The 10,226-nt window shown below is 56.7% G+C and overlaps 1 protein-coding gene across 1 annotated transcript in view; it reads right to left on the bottom strand.

The window, feature by feature from the left end:
• Positions 1–10,226, bottom strand: part of NEK8 (NIMA-related kinase 8) — a 10,542-nt gene continuing 316 nt past the window's right edge. The window contains exons 2-15 of the mRNA XM_010573644.1: positions 9,791–9,996; positions 8,503–8,735; positions 7,624–7,755; positions 7,223–7,431; positions 6,729–6,808; positions 5,989–6,170; positions 5,604–5,754; positions 4,498–4,574; positions 3,225–3,342; positions 2,778–2,928; positions 2,382–2,545; positions 2,011–2,169; positions 1,680–1,838; positions 1–29 (exon numbers count right to left, since the gene is read on the bottom strand). Of these exons, the coding sequence (XP_010571946.1) occupies positions 1–29; positions 1,680–1,838; positions 2,011–2,169; positions 2,382–2,545; positions 2,778–2,928; positions 3,225–3,342; positions 4,498–4,574; positions 5,604–5,754; positions 5,989–6,170; positions 6,729–6,808; positions 7,223–7,431; positions 7,624–7,755; positions 8,503–8,735; positions 9,791–9,996 (2,050 nt within the window). The remainder of the gene's footprint in view (positions 30–1,679; positions 1,839–2,010; positions 2,170–2,381; positions 2,546–2,777; positions 2,929–3,224; positions 3,343–4,497; positions 4,575–5,603; positions 5,755–5,988; positions 6,171–6,728; positions 6,809–7,222; positions 7,432–7,623; positions 7,756–8,502; positions 8,736–9,790; positions 9,997–10,226) is intronic.

The raw sequence follows: 10,226 nt of genomic DNA, 5'->3' as shown, positions 1-10,226 counted from the left end.
TCACTGGGAAGGCGACTCTTCCACGGCAGCTGAAACACAAAGGGCAAGAACGAAGAATAAGCCGTAAGCCGCCATCTCGATGAAGCTACATGGAGCAGTGCCCTGCCCCACACAGGCCAGATACCCAACAGATGGGCACCGCAATCCCTGTCCCGCTACCCCAGGAAGCCACTGTGAGGCCTCAGTAGTGGCACAAGCAGGAGGCAGGAGGAAATACAGTCTCTTAAGGCTTGCGCCCTCCTCCTCTTCTCCAGCACACCTGGCTTCTCCCAGTTATTCCCGTGTTTGCAGTGGGATTGAGAGAAGGGTGCAGCAGCGGGCTCACGTTAAAGTGGGCAGAAGCCCAAGCCAGTCAAAAACAGTGTTGGCCACATGGGAGGGAAACCGCAGAGCGGTGCAGAACTGCCGCCCCAAAGGTGGAACGCTGCTCGCCTGTGCCAGCACCCTCTCTGGGCCAGATCACAGCTAGAGCTGACAGCAGCAATGACATCACACGTGTCACTGGTTCTCGTGTTCTCTCTGGAGAGGTTTCCAGGCAGACTGAGCTGCATGAAAGCCCAAAGTCAGATCTCAGCTTTTTACAGAGCCCTCGATGCTTTTTGCACCCTGGTTACTGAGGGATGCTGGAGCAGGCGAGGCTGCTGCCCTGACACCGCTGCTGCTGAGTTTGTATTTCCAGTACTGAGACAGGCGGGTCGAGGCTTTGGACCGGGCAGTGCAGACGGACAGCAGTGGGGCTGCATGCTCAGTTCCTGCTCTTACGGTGCTGCAGGTGGGAGTCCCCAAACCAGCTGCCACAGAGTGCAGGGCAACTGCAGCAGCGGAAGGGGAGAGCAGCCTGCAGCCTTCCTGCAGAGGCAAAACCCTTTTACTCCCATGACAAATGCTCTACTTGTTCCCGAGCCCAGGGACTCGGCCGTTCCCTGTCCCCTTCACGTGGCAGCAGGCATCACGTGAAAGCTCGGCACTCGCAGGGGAGGAATGAGAGCCATGGCCAATTCCGCTGCGCTGGGGCAGTCAGCTGGGCCTCCTCCCCTCCAGGGTGTAATTAGCTTCCTTGAAGTGGGCTGAGACTGGAATCCATCAGCCCAGCGCTGAGGCCATAATCAGCCCAGCAGAGGAGGAAGAAAGGCCCCTCCAGCAGTCTGGGCCAGGCTCCCATCGTACATCCAGGCAACGGAAGGGCAGGTCACACCATGGGCACGTTTTAACCGTGCAATGATGCTGCCTTTGGCCCGAGCAGAGAAGAACCACAAAACCATCGCTATCTTTTCCAAACCACAATGGAAAGCCAGCAGCCAAAATGACGCCTCAAATCTCAGCTTCTATTTCAGCAGCATCAATTAGAGAGCTGCTCTTTTTGGATACTCGGTGGACCGCCAGCACACCAGCTCCCCACCGGCCACAGCTTGGCCAGCCCACCTGTCTGGGAGTGCACGAGACTGCTTCTGCTGTCCCTTTGCTCCCCTAGCCCTAGCCTAGCGGAAGCGTCACACCGCTGCACAGCAGAAGGGGAATTTTTATGGGCTTCAAGTTATTTCTATTCATCTCCAGCTCTAGAGGGACTAGAATAACACAGAGCTTACGTGCCAGGGTTACTCGGTACAGCTCCGGTCACAAGGCGTTGTGTCTGGCTGGACCTTCATGGCAGGAATCACAGTAACGAAGCTTCTACTCACGCTTTACTGCCAGCAGCGTGTTCCCGTGGCAGCAGGCTACGGAGGTCACCAGGTACGGATGCGTCTCCTCCAGCTGCACCGGCCTCGGCACTCCCGTTTCCTCGTCCTTCCTGCCCAGGCGTCCCCTGGCTCCTTTCCCCCATGTGCACACCTCGCCGTCTGCAGAGGGATATATACACCTTGCTGCACACAGAGCTCACCAGCAAACAGGCCTCCCATCTCCCCAGTACTGCCCTGGGGTATCTCCAAGGCCTGCCTTGGCCACAGCAGGGACTGCAGGCAAGAAAGCCAGGGCCTGCTGCAGCCCAGGACACAGGGGCTTCAGCCTCACCTGCTCCGATGGCCACAGTGAAGGCATCCCCACAAGCCACCACGGTGACCTTCATTGCCTGGAGCCCCACAACCAGGTGGGGTACGCGGCTGTTGCGGGAGGAGTTGGTGCCCAGCTGCCCGTGCTGGTTGCTCCCAAAGGTGTAACACTGGCCAGAAGCTGACAACAGAGATGAGAGAAACAACTGGGTGTCACCCAAGGATGCACTGAAGCCCCTGAAGCTCTTTGCTCTCTACCATGCTGAACATCCTGCTCCACAGAGTTCCAGCATCGGGAGCAGGGTGCCTCCCGAGCCTCTCTGAGGCCTCTGCCCATGGGAAGACAGAGAAAATGCAGGTTCCCCCTCAGGGATTTGGGCACACACCCCTCACCTGTGACTGCAGCTGAGTGCGCTGTACCGATGTCAGCACACACAATCGGCTCTTGGTTCAAGGGGGCCGACTGGGCACACATGAACATGGTGGCCTCTTCCACCTGGTCCTCTGGGGAAGGCTCCTCTGCTGAGCTGATCCGATCTAGGCCCAGTTTGTTACACCTGTGCGGGAAAAAGCACAGTTCAGAGCCGGCCGAATGCAGCCAGGCGCAGACAACCCGGAGACAAATCTTGCCCTAGCAGAACTGCACCACCAGCAGCGTGATGCTGGGGAGTAGGATCACACAGAGATGTCTTCTAGAGCCCCTTGCTCCCTCTTCCTGGGCTGGACACAAATGGACAGGCCCAGGAGGCTGTAGGCAAGCTTTGGAGCACAGACCCTTGCCCCTCTTACCTGTTGCTCCCACAAGCAAGAACCTGGTTCTTCACTGTGAGGACCATGGAGGAATCAATGCCGCAGATGACCCTCTGGGCCTCATGCTCCGGCGGGACTGTGACCTGCTGGGGGGAGTTGTGGCACTCCAGGGTACCCAGCCCAAGGCGACCTGGCAGGAGAAACAGAGCAGGGCACGGCTGATGGCAACACACAACCCGAGCACAGCCCCGTGAACAATAGCCTGCACATAGCTGCTGCAAGGGCCCAGCCTGGGACCTATTGCCAGAGAAGGCAGTGAAACCCAAAGCGCGGAGGCCCTGGTATGCAGTGAAGCAGCTGCAAGTCTTCCACACCCACCTAGCCTGGCACATCTGGAGAGGACTGCAGGCAAGCAGGGCCAGCGAGGGGAGTAGGAACAGGCAATGGAAAGCACAAGCCCTGTTTTGCAAAGCAGACATCTCTTACCATTATCCCCCCTGCCCCAGGCAAACACTTCCCGTTCGTTGGAAACCGCTAGGACGTGAGACGCACCACAGGCCACCTGCACCATCTCGTAGCCCAGCAGGGCCTCCACGATCTTGGGCTGGCAGGGGAAGAGCAGCAGCCGTCAGCCGAGACCTCCCAGCCTGCCCGGCTGCTCCCGTCCCTCCCACCCGTCCCCCCCAGCCTCAACACAGTGCTGGCAGCATCCCAGTTTTCATCCAACACAAACACCAGAGAATTTTTTTGTTCCAAACACTCTTCAAAGGGTTTAGAAACTACGTGCACACAGCACAGAAGATAATGCAAACATCTCTGGGGCGGAAGAAAGCAGCCAGCACAACGGTTTGGAGAGGGAATAGGTTCAGCTGAAGGGTTGGGATTCGCCCCCCTGCCCATGTGGGGAGTGCCAGGGGCTGTTAACGCACGCTCTGAGCAGGCAGGGGCTTGGTGCAGGATGCGTTGGCTGAAAGGCTCTTGTGCAGAGGAGCTGTGAGCTATCAGCTACATATTCGTTAAGGTGTGGAAAGACCAGGATCTCTGCATTTCACCCAGCCCCTGCTGTGACCTGCTGTTAGATCTGACACCTCGCCACAGCAAGCCTCATTCTCATTATCTTCTTCAAGTGAAAAGCACCATTTGTTGGGATCTGGCTGCTGCTCCCAACTGGTCTCCCCTCCCCAGCAATAAGCACGGAGCAGCTCAGCTCTGGACGGAGCAAGAACAAACGAGCCAGCTGACCACAGTGACAAATGGCACCAGTCCCCGGGCTCGGCTGGAAGCCATCGGCTGCTGTCGCATCCGAGGGCAGGCAAGGAAGAAACTGGAAGGGAGCGACGGGCCCTCAGCCCTAGTGTTCCGAGCCAATCGGAAACACACAGCTCTTCTTTAAATACTGGCTCTTTTGAAAAATAACTTTTCTCAGTGAACCCTGGCAGCTGCAGGCCAAGAGTGAAGCAGGCAGGTGTGTGATTGGAGGCAGCCTCCAAGCTGGGAGCCTGCCAACAGCAACCACAAGGCAGCTCTTGACTTCCCCCACGCTCAAAGGGATCATTGTGTAGGGGGGGAGAGAGAAAGAGAGAGGCAGGTTGGGTCTTTTAAAACCCACAGTGAAAGGGAGAGGAGGGGGGAAGGGGTCGGATGCCAGAGCATGCCTGGGATGCACATCCCTGGAGCTGGGATGAGCCCTCTCACGTGGCACAGAGGGCACGATCCTCTACCCTGGGGGGGCAGCACACCCAGCACCCTCACGACAAACCTGGCTTACGTCCGTGAAGTTTCCATGCCCCAAACAGCCATTGCTGCCGCTGCCGAAAGTCATGATTATCCCCCTGTCTGGTAAAGCAGAAAGAAGTCGTGTTACTGGCACACATGAGGCCCTGCAAGGCACACACAGCCCGTGGAGCTGGCCGTGGCTCCCAGGACAGCGGCTCTGCTTGGACCCACTCTGACTCATAATTTGCTGTGGGGGCCAGAAGCCTTCAGCGAGCTGCCAGAGAGCAGCAGCCTCGATGTGCTGCGACAACTCGCCAAACAAACAGCAGATGATAGGAGAGCGCTGAGATAACATTATTGCAGCTGTGTACGCAGGAGCTGTTAACTCCACGGTCTGTCAAGGTGTTAAAATACACAGAGACGCTCACTGAGCAGCCACCCAGCAGAGGGGTGGCAGGAAACGCCATGGAGAGGTAGGACAAACCCATGCCTACGAAGTTTGCCAGTTGCATATCTGTTGTTTGCTGCCCTGATCCCCAGCAGAAGTGCAAACAGGGCTCCCAGAGGACCATTGGGAGGGCTTTGCTCCACACACATGGCCTCGGGCTGGTGTGGGTGCTCCCCTCCCAGCCAGAATGCCTCCTGGCCCACTCTAAGGGGGCTTCAGACCCTGCTTTCCTGCGGCTGAGGGCAACCGGCCCTGCAGGAGCTCACATTGACTTCTCACTGCAACGCCAGTCACTGCTGGTCACTGCTTGTGTCTGCGTCACACTCACAAAGTAGGTGACAGAGAAAGGCTGAACTTCCCAGACACTCCTCACACTGCAGTCCCCACTGTACAGGCCAGTTCTGGCTTCAGGTGTCACCACTGCAGCCAGGCCAACAAATCTGTGGCTCTCCCCACAACAGACAGACCTTTGGGACCAAGTTGACCAGTGTGGCATCATAGGAGGACCGAGCCTGCCATTTCTGACTCCCACCTGATGTCACACAAGAGGCCACAGAGGCCTTTGTGTCACCCCAGCCCAGTGCATCTCCTGAGTTCCTCTCTGAGCAGGCTCCCCGGGCAGTCACGCTGCATTTGCAAGCCATCTGCCATGCAGAGAGGTCTGGGACTCAGCCAGGCGAAGGCAGGAGGCAGCAGCTCACCTGTGAGGCAGGCTGTGAAGAGATCACCGCAGGACACGTGTTTGATGGTCACGCCAGACTGGCCCTCCAGAAAGCGGGACACAAACTGAGGCTGGAGCTGCTCAGTGGCTCCTGGGAGAGAAGGGCCTCCCGCAGCACCCATCGGGGGAGCCTGGCGGAGACAAGCCATGTCAGCTGCTGCACCTCTGTGCAGCAAGAGCTGGGTTGGAGAACTCAGAAGACCCCCTTCCCACAGGCTTAGCAGTGTTACCCGCACCCTGGACAGGACAGTGGTCCTAGAGGGACGCAGTGCCAGGGCCTATGCATTGAGCAGAAAGGTCTCCTCAGAAATCACACATCCGAGGCTTCCACAGCCACTGCCTGCCCCAGGTTCCCCATCACTCACCTCCCACATGATGAGCCGCCCCGATTTGGTGACCCCGGCCTTCTGCGTCCTGCCGGCAGACACCTGCACCACTTCGGTGTTAAGCATGGGCAGGCGGAGAGGGGTGGTGATCCCACTCCCCCAGGTGTAGATGGATGACAGTGGAGGAGGGATTCCTGTCCTGGCTGAACCACCTCGAACACCTATGGGTCAAAGAGAAATCATCAACTTAGATCCCTGACTCTTCTCCCACAAGAAAAGAAACGACACCAGCCAGTCTGGGTGCCAGCAGAGCTGCCTGCCAGCTAGCAGGGCCAGACCAGCGCCAGTCCAAGGCTGGCAAGGGGCTGCTGGGATGCTCCCAGCCAGGGCTGAGAGAAACACATGGGAACAGCTCCTTGTATTTTATCCGAGAACTGAGGGAAGAGACACCACGACAGCTCTAGCTAATTGTTACCAGTGCCAGCTGCATTGCGCTGCACCGAGACATCCCCCCTCAGCACCCCTGGCTGGTTCCCAGCCTTTGCTGGGAACAGCAGAAACTTGATTCAAGGGTTCAAAACCTAGAAGAGGCAGCTGGAGAAAGAGCGCTGCTTGGTCCCCAGAGCCAAGGTGCCCATGGGCTCCTCCAGGCCTCAGGGAAGGGGATGTCTCTTAATTTTCTCTCTGCAGAAGCTCAAGTGCCTCTCTGACCCTCTATCATCCAAAGGAAAGGGTCCTTCCAAATCAAGCTGTGTTGAACACACTGTGCCAGGACTCACCTCTTGGCCTGGCACTGCTCACTCGTCCCCCCGTCCGGCTGTGAGTTACTGTCGGCACCGGAGCCAAGGGTTTTTCAGGCCTGCCAAACCAAAAATCCAGTCCTTAATGTCAGCTCGGCCCCAGAGGTCCTGCAGAGCCCTGGATCACAGAAGGTCTGGACAGAGCTACAGCATAAGCCATGGCTGAATAGCTCACAGAATTGCCACAGTAGGTGCTTTACACCACCTGAGAGAGGGGAGTTGGCATCAGTTTGCTTCCCCCTGAGCACACAACTCTCTATTCACTGTTACTGCGATGACAAGCCTGCACCTGCCATGGCCCCAAGCCACTGGGCCAGGCTTGGCCTGCAGCAGCTGCATGTTGGGTAACACAGGGGAGCTGCATGGGGACAACACTCTCTTTGGAGCTCGTAACAGAGACAGTGAGCTGGTCACACATGTTTTGGGCTGTGGCAGCCCCTCCCAAGGGACACTAAGGTGGCAGTATCACTTGCCTTCTCATTTTGACACTGCCCACATCAGTGTAGAGGTTCAGAAGGGGCCGAATGCAGATGGCCTGGGCCATGATCTCATTCAGCTGGGGCCGCTTGGAAGGATCCAGGTTCAGCATGCTAAGGATGAGCTGGCGCAGGTCAGGGCTGTATCGATCCGATATTGGGGCAAACGTCCCGCTCATGATCTTCAATACTAAGGCAGGAAGATTCTGGAGAGAAAACAAGAGAGAGACATGCAGTGGCTGGGCGGTCAGAGGTGAGACCAAGCAGCAAGAAGTTCTCAGCACTGCCCTCTGCCTTCACACCTCCAGGCTCAGTGACAAGAGTGATCCAAGCATAGATTTTCACCTCTGTACGAGGCCACAGCTCCCTGTGCTACATGTAAATCATACCCCTCTTACCGCAGCTTCAAAAGCCCTCTTGAGGCTGGCGAGTTCATACAGCACACAGCCCAAAGCCCAGATATCACTCTTCTGGTTGTAAGGCTTCCCTTCACAGAGCTCTGGGGAGATGTAGCACGGAGTTCCCACAACCTAGAAGAGACAAAGGATTTTACCATGATGCTGTGAAACTGGGGCAGCGAGGTGGAAAGAGAAAGGCTCAGTTTAGAGCCCAGTGTGCTGGCTGGCTAGAGCACCACGAGGCAAAGCTGAGTGAAGCGGGGCTTTTGTTCCCTGGTGTCAACATCTGCCTGACAATCTCAGTAAAAAACACGAGCATTTGCCTTTCCGGTGACTTCCCTTGCACATACACAGATTACCTCCAGTTTTGCTCCTATCCACTTAAGAGAATCAGAGCCCAGAGCAATGAGCGTGATATAAACGTCTAGTCAGATTAGACCAGGTGGGGAATGATACTCAAGTCTCAAGCAGAGAGAGGAGATTAAGACAAAGCAGGGTGGCGGGGCACAGGCAGGAATTCAGTTGCCAAATATGTGTCAGACAAGCCTGCAAACACCACACCTCCCACTGTGACAGTGGGAGGAACCCTGTCTACCCTCACCCAGACACCCCATCCTCTCCCAGGCTTGGGCAGGCAGGTCTTTCTTACCTTTCTGCAGCCCGCAGAACTGCAGCAAACTTGGGCATGAAGATATCAGCCTATGTAAACTCCAAGGAGCAAAGCAGCATTGTGGCACATGGATGTGGCCTACTGCAAGTATGCTACATCCAACCTCGCTGCCTACAGCAGCTTCCAAGAGACTATCGTGAGCCAAGTCCAGAGTTTCTAGCCTGCTGCCATGGTGGTAAGTAGTTCCCCTGCAAAGCCAGGCCACTCACCGTGTAGGCTTTACTCTTGCTGCTCAAGATTTTGGAGATGCCAAAGTCGCCAATCTTGACAATCATGCGATGTTTGTCCAAGAGGATGTTCTGAGTCTTCAGGTCACGGTGCAGGATCTGCTTGGTGTGCACGTGGTGGAGAGCCAGGAGGATCTGCACAAAGAAGTGCAGGATGGTATCCTCATCCAGCAAGGAGTTACAGCGCTTATGAATAAACTCCGCTAGCGTGCCCCCTGCAAAGAACAACAAAGGGCTATCGGCAAGGGCTGCACAGGGCAGCGCAAACCCAGCCTAAAAGCCAAGGGGATTTAGCCACGGCATCTTAACAAGTCAAGCGCATGGGAAAAAGCACATCCTGGTGGGACACGCAGCATGTCCTCCAGTGCTCCGGAGACCATGCGGAGAACAATGGCAGCACAGTTGGTGGGATGAAGAAACAGCGAGAGAAAAATTACTGTTGACATATTGTCAAAAGCAGCAGGAAAAGAAACGCTAAAATTACAGCTCTTGGAGGAGGACATAAACCTTGATGGCAGAACAAGATAAGCCTGTTCTGCAAAGGAGAATTCTTGCAGTCCAAGAGGCCACGTGGCACGGAGAGGCCCCTGTCGAGAAGGGAAGGTCCAGATTCAGGGCTCACATACAACTTTAACAAACCCTCATGCAAATGTTGATTTAATCTTAAACTCCACAGCAAATCTCATTAGAAATCACACCTTTCCACACAGAGGTGTGGGACCAACAGCGTGGCCGAGAGCTGACACAGGGAAACATATGTGAAACCTAAGCCAAGGGCAGATGGTAGCACACTTATCAGCAACAGAGGTGTTAGAAATCTCTTTGTTTTGGATACGACTAGCAGCCGTAAGGCATAGAATCACAGAATCACAGAATGGTTGAGGTTGGAAGGGACCTCGGGAGGTCACCCGGTCCAATCCCCTGCTCAAGCAGGGCCACCGACAGCTGGTTGCCCAGGACCACGACCTGTCTTTTGAAATATCTCCAAGGATGGTGACTCCACAACCTCTCTGAGCAACCTGTGCCAGCGCTCAGTCACTTGGCTCACGGTCAACTTGGTGTCCACCAGGACCCCCAGATCCTTTTCTGCAGGAAGGAATGTCTGTTCAAGAGAGAGGCGTTTGGACTCTTTGGGGGTCCAAAGCACAGGATTTTTACAAGGAGCAGAACACGGGGCCATGCCAGCTCAACCCAAGGAGAGCTGAAGGCTTGGCATCCCCTGGACCTGTGAAGGAACCAGCCGCGGGCGCTGGGGGAGATCAGGGCCCACCTGGGGCGTACTCCATGGCGATCATGAGCGCCTTGTCCTCCAAGAAGTTCTCGTAGTACTCGATGACGTTGGGGTGGCTGAGCAGCTTGAGGACCTGGCACTCGTTCTGCGCCGCCAGCCGCTCGTCCTTGCTCATCTGCTCCACCGGGATCTGCTTCAGGATCACCAGCTTCTGGTCGGCCTTGCGCAGGCAGAGGTGCACGATGCTGCGGGGACGGGGACAGGGCCTCAGCGTGGGGTGGCGGGGGGGGGGGGGGGGGGGGGGGGGGGACGGGACGATGGGGACAGGGCCTGGCCACCACCCTGGGGTGACACATGGCCCCTGCCCCCCCGTTGCCATGGTAACAGGGCCTGCAATCCCCCTCCCCGGGGTGTCACACACCGTGTCACCCTATCGCCATGGCAACAGCCAAGGCCCGGACCCCCTCCTCCCCCC

Source organism: Haliaeetus leucocephalus, unplaced genomic scaffold (assembly GCF_000737465.1).
Source record: "Haliaeetus leucocephalus isolate CR32 unplaced genomic scaffold, Haliaeetus_leucocephalus-4.0 Scaffold395, whole genome shotgun sequence".
Taxonomy (NCBI): domain Eukaryota; kingdom Metazoa; phylum Chordata; class Aves; order Accipitriformes; family Accipitridae; genus Haliaeetus; species Haliaeetus leucocephalus.
Note: the sequence above shows the minus strand (reverse complement) of the source record. Positions and strands in the feature narration are given on the sequence as shown.